Source organism: Pistacia vera, unplaced genomic scaffold, assembly GCF_008641045.1.
Source record: "Pistacia vera cultivar Batoury unplaced genomic scaffold, PisVer_v2 Contig518, whole genome shotgun sequence".
NCBI classification, from domain to species: Eukaryota; Viridiplantae; Streptophyta; class Magnoliopsida; order Sapindales; family Anacardiaceae; genus Pistacia; species Pistacia vera.
The window spans coordinates 81453-95407 of NW_022196355.1; the positions used below are offsets into that span (position 1 = coordinate 81453).

General features: G+C 36.2%; 1 protein-coding gene across 1 annotated transcript; it reads left to right on the forward strand.

Moving 5' to 3' along the window:
• Positions 1-5903: 5903 nt before the first annotated feature.
• Positions 5904-11393, forward strand: LOC116106487 (ELMO domain-containing protein A-like). Its single transcript, XM_031392851.1, has 10 exons — positions 5904-5979; positions 6131-6289; positions 6377-6479; positions 7528-7640; positions 7831-7899; positions 8459-8574; positions 8668-8722; positions 10645-10765; positions 10987-11129; positions 11257-11393. Exons 2-10 carry the CDS (start codon positions 6149-6151, stop codon positions 11356-11358), a joined length of 963 nt encoding a protein of 320 aa, XP_031248711.1. The 5' UTR covers positions 5904-5979; positions 6131-6148; the 3' UTR covers positions 11359-11393.
• The last annotated feature ends 2562 nt before the right edge of the window (positions 11394-13955 follow it).

The following is a 13955-nucleotide window of genomic DNA, read 5'->3' on the forward strand; positions in this document are numbered from 1 at the left end:
CACCACCATTCATTAGAGGATTTGTTCCATAGACACTGGGGTTACCATCCATAGGAATCCTTTGGTAGGTCAGTCCAGTGAACTTGCTGTGGTATATCTGCCTACAACAAGCACCCATGTGTTGCACCAGGTTGTCCCAAACAACCTTGACAAGTGAGATCAGTCACTGCCTTTCGACAGGGTCGTTCAACACTATGATAGCCTTACCGATTATCTGTGCCCTTACTTTAGATAATAATGGGGCTACGGACGTTTCTAGAATGGCCACCATATGTGTCATAGGTTCTCACTATTAAGATTTGAAACACTTGATACCCTCGTCACGGTCTTACATTCTAAGGACATATATCAATACATATTGCGATAATAATGATTTACGCGATATAGAATAAAATGCCTTTTATTATTCATTAATGAACATTATTACAAAGAGTCAATTCTACAATAATTGATTGGCTCTACGGCATACTCTAAAACTCACATGGAGGTTTTATCCCGATTGCTAATCAATGGCAACCAATTCGAACTCTTAAATTCCATTGGAGAGTGTAAGGAATGGGAGTACTCACTTATGTTTTGCTGATGAAGTATGCTATTTGCCAAGTGAAGTACTTCCTCTCTCTATTAACGTCGCCTTTTCAAAGTTTGAATTTGTAGAGTTTGAGAGCCAACCCTGATAAAAGTAACATTTTCTTATCCAAAGTTTCTAGTGAAGAGAAGAGAGAGCTTTTGAGTTTGATTGAGTACGCTGAGGGCAAACTTCCCATAAGATACTTAGGAGTTCCCCTCATTACCTCTAAGTTATCGTATGGGGAGTGTCAACCCCTTTTAGATAGAATTTTGGCTAGGGTGTCTTCTTGGAGAAGTAGATTTCTTTCTTATACGGGGAGAGTGGTTCTCATCAAATCTATTCTTTCGAGTGTCCAAGTTTATTGGGCCTCACTTTTTACCCTTCCCTCTAAAATCCATAATGAAATTGATGCTTATCTAAGAGCGTTCTTTTGGTTTGGTGTGGATATGAAGAGACATAAAGCAAGGATTGCTTGGGAGGACGTATGTGTTCCTAAGAATGAAGATGGGCTTGGGTTTGTCAAATCCAAGGAGTGGAACATTGCCGCCACTCTCAAACACCTCTAGAATTTATGTAACCATAGGACAAAGTCTATTTGGGTGAATTGGGTTCAGGTCTACCTTATTAGGAATAGGAATTTATGGGAGATCAAAATTCCCCAAGACTGTACTTAGGTTTGGAGACATATTCTTAAGTTTAGGGTGCTGGTTAGGGAAAGGATTAGGAATATTGTGGGTAATGGCAAATTGACTTCTCTTTGGCTTGACAATTGGCATCCAAATGGTCCGTTGATTTGCAATTATGGTGAGCAGATTATTCATGATTCGGGTTTGGCCAGGGAAGCTATGTTGATTGATGTTACTGACAATGATAGTTGGAAATGGCCTGTGGCTAACTCTTGAGCTCTCATGGACATGAAAAATTCCATTAATTTTAATCCCTCACTTGGGGAAGATAAAGTTTTTTGGGGGCCCTCTTCTTTGGGATTTTTTTTTTTATCAAATCGGCTTGGGAAATTACTAGAGAAAGAAGGCCGAAAGTTGCTTGGAGTGATCTAGTTTGGTTCCAAAATTCTATCCCTCGGCATGCTATGATCTTGTGGATGGTAATGAAAGCTAGGCTCCCGACCAAAGACAAGCTTATGAGGTATGGTATTGTCCCTAATTCTAATTGTTGTTTTTGTAACGGGGGGCAAGAATCTCTTGATCACCTCTTCTTTGAATGTCCTTTCTCCTATGCACTTTGGGGTAGAATTCTTAAACTCTCTCATTTGGGCTATCTTGTAAAACCTTGGGAGAATTATGTTTTGTTACTTGCTAGAAGATGGAAACAGAAAAAACTTAAATATGCAATTGGCAAACTTTGCTTGGGAGCCATGGTTTATTGGATCTGGAAGGAGAGAAATAGTAGGATGTTTGGGGGTGAATGTAGAGATATTAATTCTATTATTGACTCTATTAAGTATGTGGTTAGAGAAAAAGCCATGGAGCTTAAAAAGTTTAAGGTTACTTTCAATAAGAGGCGCTTGACAGATGATTGGGGCCTTCCAAGGTCCATTTTCAATTCTTACCCACCCCACGGTCCAATTGATTAATGCCCTCATGATGTTGTTGTGGTCTGTTTGCTATTAAAGTTAGAATTGCTAAGTAGTTGGCTTTGTATTTTTTTGTCTTTGTTCTGTTTTCTGGTCCTCACTCAAGGGCTTGTCTTGTGGGAGGAGCTGTTTCTTTGTTTTTGATCTTTTTCGTTGGTTTTAGTTGCTTTGTGTGGGCTTCTTCGTTTGTGCTCCTCTTGTTCACATTCTTGGTATTAAGATTGCATAACAAGAGAAGAGTGGGCTTTTGATTTTGTACAGGCTCTTGCCTAGTTAGCCTTTTGATGGTAATCTTTTAGATTACTTGATTCTTTTGCACCTAACTTAGGGCTTGTCATGAGGTAGGTTGTCCGAGTTTTTATGGCCTTGGTATATTCTTTCTTTTCTTCTAATGAAATTTAGTTACCCAAAAAAAAGATATGGCAAAAAATAGTGAGGAAAGAATCCAGATATAGAAGGCTCACACGTTGCTCCTTTTTTGCTTCAGGGTTTGGCTTCTACGTCACAGTCCCTTGGGTGGTTTAAAATTCAAAATTGCAATTTGAAATGATTGGGCTCTACACACGTGGCGATGGTTATGGCGAGTGGACGATTGATGGTAACATATTTATGCGTTCGTACCTACCATGTTTGTCACATTATAACTGTTGCTGGTTATGTGAGACTTGTGGCTGCGACACCTGGTAGCTGTGGCATGCGCTTTGATCCTTGACTGTGTGATCTATCCAACTGTTGGGATTTAACGCTGACATTGCCCTTAAAGTTTTCCTCCTTTTTTTTTTTTTTTTTGGCTATTTGGTGATTTCTTTGTCTTCTAACTTCTACTTGTAATGATCACTGGCTCTAGCGAAGATCACTTTTCGATCGAATCGCCTCATTCATCATCTTTTTCAGGTTAGTTTCTAACTTTCTTTACTTTGTCATGACTCTATGCTTTGTCCTTGCAGATATACTTCATAGATTGCATGTCTCTACGGTTTTCAACTATCTGCCACTTTATTTGGTGTGGATTTGTGATGCTTGCATTGAAACCCTAGAACTTAGTTTAAATTATGTCTGAGGCAGAGGGCTCTAAAAATAGGATAAAGGCTCGTTCAGTTATAAGAAGAGTAGTGATGCATTCTCTTGTTCAGAGACCACTAGCATATAAATTATTAGTAATATAAAAACCTCAACAAAGAGAAAGAGTCGTAAGGTGCGTCAAGAGGTTGGGAATTGGGGCGCTGATGCTAAGCCCTTAAAATTGGTGAAAGTAGGCTTAGATACTATAGGGTTAAGTATCAAATTCCAGATGATGTTATCCTTCGTGCCCCTGTAGAGGGTGATGTCACATCAAGCCCTCCAACAGGGTTTGTAGCCTTTTACCCTTGCACTTTCAAGTGCAGTTTGAGACTTCCCCTTTCAAACGAGTTGAGACAATTTCTTGTAGAGACCAAAATAGCCCTTGATCAGATAGCTATAAACGGATATAGGCTGATTATGGCTTGTAAGGTTTTGTGGAGGAGTTGTCTCTCTCGTGAGATTAACATACCATTGATTGGTCAACAAACTTTTCAAGGAATTGCTCGACAGTAAAATAGAAGTTTATGTTGATGACATGCTCACTAAGGTTTTGCAAGCCAATGACAATGTGAACTATCTCCAGGAGACATTCGAGATCCTACACACCCACCAAATGAAGTTAAATCTTAAAAAGTGTGCCTTTGAAGTTTCATCATGGAAATTCCTCGATTTTGTAGTAAACCAAAGGGGAATTGAAGCCAATCCTAATAAAATTCGAGCTATTCTTGAAACGAAATTGCCATTACAATCAACGAAATTCAGAGCCTAGCCAAATGAGTGGCAGCAGTCAACACATTCATTTTAAGGGCAACCGACAAGTGTCATGTCTTCTTCTAAGCTTTGAAGAAAAGAAAGAACATGGAGTGGATCATTGACTGTAAAGTTGCATTCCAGAGCATGAAAGAGTATTTGACTAGACCACATCTACTATCAAGGACAAAGGAAGGTGAAATTCTCTCTTTATACCTTGTTGTTTCACTAACGGTTGTAACTTCTATGATCATTAGAGAAGACCTTAAAGTCCAACGTGCTATTTACTATATTAGTAATGTGTTGGTGAACACAAAAAAAAGGATATCCAGAGTTAGAAAAGCTAGCTTTAGCATTGCTAGTAGCTGCCTGAAAGTTGAGGCCTTACTTTCAAGTTTACATAGGGCAGGGGTGGAAAAAAAAAAAACCAAAAACCGAACCGAATCAAAAAACCGGACCGAAAATTTGATTTTTTTTTTCGGTTTCGGTTCGATTTTGGTTTGGTTATTAAAAAAACCAAAAATTCGGTTCGGTTTTTGGAAAAATAAAATCCAGTTACCCGGAACCGGTTTGTTGAACCGAAAATTTAAAATTATTTATTTATTTTTACTTTTTACGTTTTTTTGCTTTTACTCTATAGCCTACTCTTGTCACTCTCGTGTCTACTGCCTAACACTAACACAACTCTACAGTCTACTCTTAAAGTTTACACAACACTCTACAACAGTCACCACTCAACGAATACAGATCTACACTCAATCTCATTTCTCTGATTCTCAGATTTCTCATTGCCGCACGCCGCAGCCGCATTCTCTGTCTCTCATTCTCTGTCAGACTCTCATGCGACACGTGGCACGTCGCAACCGCATTCTCATTCTCTGTCGAACTCACCTCATACCGCACGCCGCCACGCCGCAACTGCATTCTCTGTCGCTCATTCTCTGTCGGACTCACCTCACGGGTCACTCACCTCAGACTTAGACATCAGTATTCAGTAAGTCTCCCATTCTCTCTCAGATCTGTGTTGTCACTTGTTTATTCATGTTTATTTGTAGCCAAACTGAAGAAATTTATGGATTACTTTTAATATATGATCCCAACTAATCCGACAGGCGACAGATTAAAGAAATACACTTATACAGGTTCTCTCTTTTTTCTTATGAAATCATATTATGTAATGATATCTACTGTGTTCTTATGTCTACATGATGCAGCCACCTTATTTGAATTTAGTCTGATTAATAGCCATATATTATATATGAGTTAATGAGTTATGGAGAAAATAATTTTTTCCTTCTTCAGATTGAATCTAAAGTCTATATGGGATTGCTTTTTAAAAGTAATGTCTTCTCCATGTGAAAGTGACATCAAGAAAGCAATGTTGAATGTTGATGATATCTGAAACTTTTTTAATGATGTCTACTGTGTTCTTGTGTCTGCATGATGCAACCACCTTATTTAAATTTAGTCTGATTAATAGCCATATATTATAGATGAGTTATGGAGAAAATAATATTTTCCTTCTTTAGATTGAATCTAAAGTCTATATGGGATTGGTTGTTTTGTTTCTTTCTTATAAAGCAATGTTGCACGCACATTATCTTCCTTCTTTGTCTTCCCAAAAGTTGCTCAATTTGTTTTGTCTGCTTTGGAATATTCATTTGTTAATGACTCCTGAAGCAGTCTTGTGTTATTTATATGAATATTCATTTGTTAATGACTCCTCTTCGGCGGTACAAGTGAAGTTGCAGAAAGGGAATACGTTACATTACACTTATCACGACGAACGAAAGTGAAAGCAAGAAGGAGATCTATATAGCAAATTAGGTTTCATTTCTTTTTGAACTTTGAGGGCGCTTATTTACTTATTATGCCATATGCAAATATNAAATTATTTAAATTAAAATAAAGTTCCTTAACTTTATACTTTGCTTAGTGACAAAGTTTACGAGGTCTATATACAATTCGTTTTCATTTTTATTATTTTTTAAATTTAATTTGGGTACGTCCGTTTCTTTTTGTTTTGTTTTGTTTTTTTTCTTTATATTCATTAAATTAAATTGATTAAATCCTTGGTTCGTAGAATTGAATTATGATATGTGAGTTTAGGGATTTAGGGTTTATATTGATTTGGGTATTTTCTAAATTGCAAGTTGAGTTGAATTGAATTGATGACATCGAGAACTTTGAGGCGGCGACTCCATCACGGAGATGTTGATGGGAGAAATCGTGAGCATTTGGAGACTTCTGGTTTCGATAGTTTAAGTGAACCTTTGTTAGCTAACTATGATGATGATAATTCCGTCTCTCAGGTATTTTTCTTTCAATGTGTTAGCATTAAGTTAAGAAGAATATTTTTTTTTTTAAATAAATTTTTAATTATGTTAAATGTATATTAGGGACGTAGAGTAGATGATATTTGGGATGATCAAAGGAGAATGGAGCGCTTGCATTGGACTTCTCACTTTTCTCAGTTGATTGCACAATGGACACAGTGGTTAGGTGTGTTATATTGTTGTTGATCATCTTCTTAGAGGAGTCATTTTTGGTGACGGTTACTGTATTGTTGTTGTCGGCGAATTGTCTACAAAAATTTGGTATTTGTAGTCTTTCATACTATGATGGTAGATTTTTTTTGGTAATTGAGAAACTACCTCGCATGTGTTGGACTAGTGCCAAAGTAGCAAACCTTGTAATCTCGGTAGTTAGGAAACTTGTGGTAGTTTCTGTTGACTCGACTAATTGCACAATGAGCTCAGTTTTTGGGTGTGATGTGCTAAATTGTTACTGATGATTCTTTTAGTCATGATAATTTGCAGTTTCTTGCTTTTGATGTAATTTGTTGGCAAAGAGAGGCTATTTAAGACATGGCTTATGATCTGTGATAATTTTGTTTGGCTGATTGGATATATTTTGTACTTCAGACTGCTAGTTGAGCATTATCTCTTACTATGGAAACTTGCTTAATTAGTGGGACTGCACTTTTGTTATTCTATCTTCATCATGATTTTCTTGAAATCTGCATTAGGGGTTTTTGCTCCCTGAATTTAGAAGTTTGCCTCGGTTATGATACTATTAGGATGGTGTACTTGTTTTGTTTCTAAATGAAATCCTTAATAAGAAGAAACAATTAGTATATGACTGCTTGAACCAATTATATTTAGTTTTCTTTTTTCTTTTCTGTCTCTCCATTTTTTTTTTTTTTTTTTTTTTTCTTCGGATTACTAAAATGTCCCCAACTGGTGGCAGTTTGCTCAAACGGTGAGGTAAGGTTACTCTCAAGACATTTTACATTTACCAAAGAGGTACACACTTTAGAAACCATAAACACAATGTATCATTTGTGTAATGATAACTAAATATAAGTTAGATTCGCATTATATGCCTGTTTTTATTTTGTTTAGTTTCCATCATATTGGTCATTGCTTTTAAAAATCATGCTTCATGACCTGTTAGGTGTTAAGTGCTTTGTGATTATTGATAACATTGCTGATTGTGGAAATATCTTAGGTGTCCTGTTCACTAAGTTTTGGTCGTTTGAAATTTGTAGCAAATATTGTTTTTGGATCTGGATCACTTATTGGACGACTTTTGCCTCTCTCTTCTGGCACTCAAAATGGACTAAGTCGGAAGCTTTTTCCATCTTCACTTAGTCCTCTACAGGTATTATATTGTATTGCTGTGCATTTCACCTCTTAGTTTTGATAAATGGATAGTATTTCATGGCACTTAACCAAGAAATATGTATGTTTTTAAAATTTCTGCATTTGAATTTCTTCGATCTTAATTAAAAAAAAAAAAAAAAAAAGACTGATGTGTATGACTTTAACGCTATTAATTGGTGTCAATTTAGGAAGAAAGGCTTAGACATCTACAACAAAGGCTGGAAGTCCCTTTTGATGGATCACGTGTGGAACATCAGGTAGGTTTTTCTCCGTTTAATTTTATTACTTAACTAATATTTGGCCTCCGTTTAATTTTATTACTTTACTAATTTTCGCCTCAATGTTTTAGAGCTAGCAATAATAGTGGATGTGGGTTAATTCCTTTTCATTTTTGTTATTAATGAAAACTTGAAAATCTGTTTATAGTGAAGAGTTATGCCCGATTGCTAAAAGTTTTGATGCCTTGAGGATTTATATTTACATGTTTGAAAATTGCAATACAATTTATGGATGAAGTTACATGTTAAAGTACTCAAATTAAGTGCCCACAATTCACTTACTGTATCAAAGTGTGTCAAACTGGGTGAGAACATCTTATAAGCTAAATCATCCCAGTCATAATTACTCCAAATTAAAGGTTGAGGTATAAATTTGCCTAATTTTATTTCTTCTACAAACTTTGAACTTATAATGGTTGTGTTGGGAAGATCACTGATTTTGATTTTCCTCCAGAAAAAGGAAAGGGAAAGACTGACCTGTTTGCTTTTGTTTTAGAGCATAACTTATAACATATAAAATTGAACTTTTGTGCTGCAGGATGCTCTAAAACAGTTATGGAGGCTAGCTTGTCCTGGTAGGGATTTGCCAGCTCTGAAATCGGAGCTTTGGAAAGAAATGGGTTGGCAAGGCACAGACCCTTCAACAGATTTTCGGTATGAAATGGAAATTACATTAAATTACTTATTACATTTTTTTTTTTACCTGAAAAGGATTCTGATGCAATTTTTTTTCAATGATATTTGAAGAGGTGGAGGATTTATATCATTGGAGAATCTCATCTTCTTTGCCAAGAAGTATCCGGTTGGTTCCTTGGTTTAAAATGATATAGTTCTCTTTTTCTTGTTCAAATTTTTAATCTTAATTATATCATTTATTCAAAATAGTTGAGATTTTATTATTTGTTATTTTTCATCTGAAGCAATTGGGAATTTTTTGTGCCTTTCTTAGCCTGTTTTAGGATCTACAAAACTTGGCTCAGGCGGCAACAAAATTTAGGCTCCGTTTGGTAGAGAATTTTTTAGTATTTTATTCCCTATCCTATCTAAATACACATTTATTCTCTTATTCTTAAAATATTATTCTATATTATTCAATTTCTTTTAAACCCCCTAAATTTGTTAATTTAACTAAACACCCCAAAAAAATGTTTTAGAAATTGACAAAAACACCCCAACAACCCACATTTACCAGATTCCGGCCACCACCACCAGAATCTGGTATAATAGCGCACTACTGGTTGAATCTGGCCGGTAGTGCGCCGATCTAGCATTTTCCGACCAGATCCACGATGGATCTAGCCGGAAAAAGCCAGATCTACGGCCAAAGAACTGGCCGTAGCCATATCTTTGGCCATCGTTGACAACCAAATGCGGCCAGATCTGGCCATTGAGCCGTAGAGCTGGTCGGAAAAAGCTATATCGGTGTACGACTGGCCAGATCCAGCCAGTTGTGCACCGATACGGCGACTCTAGCCACCCTCCGGCGATGGTAGCCGGTTGTCCATATTTAATGGGTGGGTTAGGGGTGTTTTTGTTAATTTTTAATATTTTATTATAGGGGTGTTTAGTAAATAAACAAACATAGGGGGATATTTTTGTTTATTTCCAAATCCTACATCGTAATACCCACCCAATTTTACTTTTTTCAAAATATTATTCTAAAAGAACCAAACGGAAATGGACCCTTAAATACCCTGTCAAAATGGAGGCCTAGAATAGTATTTATCTTTCAAGTTGCTGTGGCAATTTGTGCTTAACAAGAATGCATGTTGTCATGATAAGATAATGCTGAGAGTTATAGAAAAAGTATATATATTTAGATTTCAGAATAAACTTGTGTACTGACATGCAATAGAGAATGGTTATATATGATCACTAATTTCACTGAAGAATATTGAATAGAGAGGATACATGTTAGAGCAGGAAAAAATATAAAAAAAATTTTTCTCCATTTTTATGTATACAATTTGTTGTAGAGAAACCGTGGTTGTGGAAAATTGTGGTTGCATAACAAGCAGTTGGAGTTTCTTCAGTGAATACCTCTTGTGCTGTTTCCTCAATTGAACCTGTTTTAGCTTCTTAGCTTTGCCCTTTATAAAGTTGGGTACTGTAACAAACATTGTTGTTTTGGCATGATATTTTGGTTTAGAGGTGAAAGTAAAGGTGATGAGTTGGCAACTGATTCTAAATAACAAAGTTGATATAAAAATCTACTATCATGCTCTGAGCTGATGAGGAATCATAGTTTTCTCGGGAGTATGTTTAGTGCATATCTGGTTTGTTTTTTAGGAATAATTGCTCTGCTTGCTTGTTTTTGAGTATGGGGATGTTTTCCTTGTTACATGTTAAGCTATTGGATGTACCTAGCTGTCTGTATATGTAGTAATTGAAATCTGGTTTTGATTCTTTGTGGCTGTAACCAAATGGATGGCATATTCTAGTTGTCACGCGGGTAAGGAAACTCAAAGGTTAATAAATATTTGTAATTCATCTTGAAATACTTCTATTATTCTCAGATTCTACTCAATTTTCAGGGATGTCTATATTATTTCTTTTGGAATCATTTTTAAGTTCTGCTTATGTTCAGTATGTGTAGGATCTTACTGCAGGTTTTAATTGTGTTGTTATCTTTCCTCTTGGGATTAACTTTGGTTTTTATTGCCCTAATATTGAAGGTAAAGCTGATTATAACTAATATTTATTAATTTGGTCTTCATTCAACAGGACTCATTTCAGAGATTGTTGCATAAACAAGACGGAGCGAGAGCTGAGTGGGAGTACCCTTTTGCGGTAGCTGGCATCAACATTTCATTTATGTTGATACAAATGTTGGATCTTCAATCAGGTAATAAATATTTCTGAAGAGAAGGGAGATTTATGCTGTAACTATTTTGGTTTACTCCTTATTTCCGTACAGGCTGAGAAATATGCAAAAATGTTGGTCAGTCACAAAGAGATGATTCTAAAGCCAAATTTGTCAACGTACTTTTCTTAGTGCTTCTGCCATTTATGATTTTTTAGTAATTAAATGGACTGAGAAATTTTCTACTTATGTTTTGCGTGCAGGGAAGCCATCTTCTTTGGCTGGAATTCGTTTCTTAGAACTTCTGAAGGAAGAAGAAATGGCATTTGATAACCTTTATTGTGTAGCCTTTCAAATGATGGATGCTCAATGGCTTGCCAAGCGGGCTTCGTATATGGAATTTAATGTAAATTGTTCGAACATCCATCATCCCTTGATTTTTTATTAATTGAATCTACGAATTGTCGATTCGTTAAGTTTAGCATACCCTACCATGTTTGAATGATTTGCCATGTTTTTGTTACCTTTTTCAGGATGTTTTGAAGTCTACAAGAACACAGTTAGAACGGGAGCTGGCACTGGAGGATGTCTTTAGTGTGAAAGATTTACCAGCATACACTTTGTTGAATAGATGATCAAAACATATAATTCTAAAATGCATCAATGTGTTTTACCTCATTTGTTAATGTATGTTTGTATTGTTTTACTGTATAATTTCATGAAAATAAAGTATATACTAGTCTTAAAATCCTGATGGGTGCCTCTTCAAGAAGCATTAACAGTCGTTCTTTGTTAATTGAAATCAAACTATGATCGTTTTACGAAGCTTGTCAATCTTGTTCGATGTACTAAATTAATTATATTAAAGCTTCTTGATGCCAACCACGGGCTATATTTTGGCTTTGCTTGTGAGAGATCCTTGTTCACTCAATCAAAAGTACAAACAATGTTTTTTCGTTAGTCGCTTCAATCCACAAAGACAATTTATTGGAGATGAAGAAGTCTAGGGCTGTAAATGAGCTTAGCCAAGTCGAGTTTGATATAATATATATAAGAGCATTTTATAATTTCTAAAAATAAGGCTGATTTGGCTTTCCTTCCTAACTGTCCTAGTTAGTAAATTCCAGTACGAGTCAAAAAAAGGGTACAGGAATTTACGGGTATAATACGGCAAAAGTCGTGAAAAATCTTGATAAAAATTCGGGACATAAAATTTAGATAACGGGAAAAAATACGCCATATAGGTATATACACTTTGTTTAATACAGGTGCGATTTCATAATACGTTTGAAAATAGCCGGCATATCATCTTCAGTCTTAGTTTTAACACTTTTATGGACTACCTAGTTAAACATCAAATAAACATTGCAAGCAAAGTATTCAATTACCATAACACATATACCCAATATATAAAATACAACTGATATTCACATTTAGTTTCAGACTACAGCACAATTTAGCCAAGATTCAAATTAGATGTCAAACAAACAGCCTCATAACAAAACAATTGTTTACTAAAATTACAAATACAACACCCTGTAGTCAGTTACAAAAATACAAATGTACCATGTAAAGTTAAACTAATATTTATTAAATGTTATCAAACCTCGTTTCTCTTCTCTTTTCATTTCGTCGTTCCTTTTCCAACTTTCTTCTCTCTTCTTACTGTAAGTCTTTCTTCTTCGTTCTCTTTTTCTTTTCCCACTCTGCTTTCACTCCTTCTTAAACCGTGTCTCTTTTGTATAAAGTTATAACTTATTCTAACAGAAGAGGACGAAGGTTGTGGAAAGTTGATGTTTAGCTAGAGTTGAGCTTTGTGCGTGTGATTATGGGTAGTGATTGCTGTGGGAAATTTCGTGAAGAATTGAGGAAAGAAAGAAGACTGAAGAACACCTGAGGGAAGAAGAAGTATATTGAACGGATGAAAAGAAGAATTGAAACTGAGGAAGAAAGAACTGAATGAAGAGGAGATCCTGTTTGATTTTTAGTAAAAAAAACCCACTAAAATGATGTACATTTTTGGGGAGTGAGCTTTTGTTTTTTTTCTAATTAACCAAACACAAGGAGCGTTAGACGTGACCGCCTTTATTATACCGGGGAATTTATGGTAATTTTATAAATACTATAGTGCCGTCTTATACGCGAATTATATGGCCTATTCCGTACAATTGCGTATAATACGTGTTTTTACTAACGCACGACAGCAGTAACTGCGAGATTTAAGATCAGATAAAAGTGAAACAAGGATTAAGGGTCTTATTTGTACTAAACGGCAATTAAAAAGAGAGCAATCTTTCAATTTTTATAGTATATTATCTTACAGTATCCCAAACTCAGGCCTAATTAAGCTTCATCTCGTGTATATTTTTTTATAAATTGTTGATGCTGATTCTAATACACAACTAATCGAACACGTAGCGCAATCGTGATTGGCAGAGACACCGTGATTATGGATAGAAAAATATTAAATAACAGCAGATGGGGCTTTTAAACTGGTTCGGATCTAAGGTAGTCAAGGTCCTACGTCCACTGATTTTATAGTATTATGGGTCATGTCGGCAACGCGGATAGATCTAGCAGAATGATTAGGAAAAGTAATATACAAAGTTTGGCAAGAGAGAGAATCTCAGAGTGTAACATATGGCGCGAATCCCCTTAATGAAGGGGTCTGCTCCCTTTTATAAACTAGATGAGGGGGTTCGTTAAATCACATTACATTCGATGGGTTGGTGTGAGTTGTCAGGTCATAACTCCTGCTTTTCGTCCAGTTGCCCACTCCCAAGCTGAATTCCATGCGATATTATTACAGGAAATGGAAATGGCGCGGGCGTGGGAGCTCTCGTAGCGTTTTGGCAAAGCCTGACGTGTACTTACGCGTTTGACGGAGACAGTGTCACACTGCATCAAGTACTTTCCACGTTAGCCCTGGTTTGTCCCAGGCATAACAGAAGTTCCTTAGTTTTTAGGTTTGGGATTGAACCTTGGAAAACTAAGTCATGGCGCGATTGGAGGTTTTGTGTATTTTGATGCACCTGAATGGAAGAAGCCGGGGACAATGCCGCGGGAGAGTAGCTTTCGGCGAGGCCAACGCGATGGGCTCCGTGTTTAAAAAAAAAAAAAAGTTAGTATCTTCTACTATCTCACAAAAGAGAAAGGCGCAGGATTACTATTACTTGTCCAGTGACGCTACATCGCAGCGAAGGATACCTCGCTATCCAGCAACGCGCGGGGC

Coding starts and splice junctions, on each gene's coding strand:
- LOC116106487 (XM_031392851.1), top strand. CDS start 6,149: ATGACATCGAGAACTTTGAGGCGGCGACTCCATCACGGAGATGTTGAT. Junction 7,900..8,458: donor GATCACGTGTGGAACATCAG/GTAGGTTTTTCT, acceptor TTTGTGCTGCAG/GATGCTCTAAAACAGTTATG. Junction 8,575..8,667: donor GACCCTTCAACAGATTTTCG/GTATGAAATGGA, acceptor TGATATTTGAAG/AGGTGGAGGATTTATATCAT.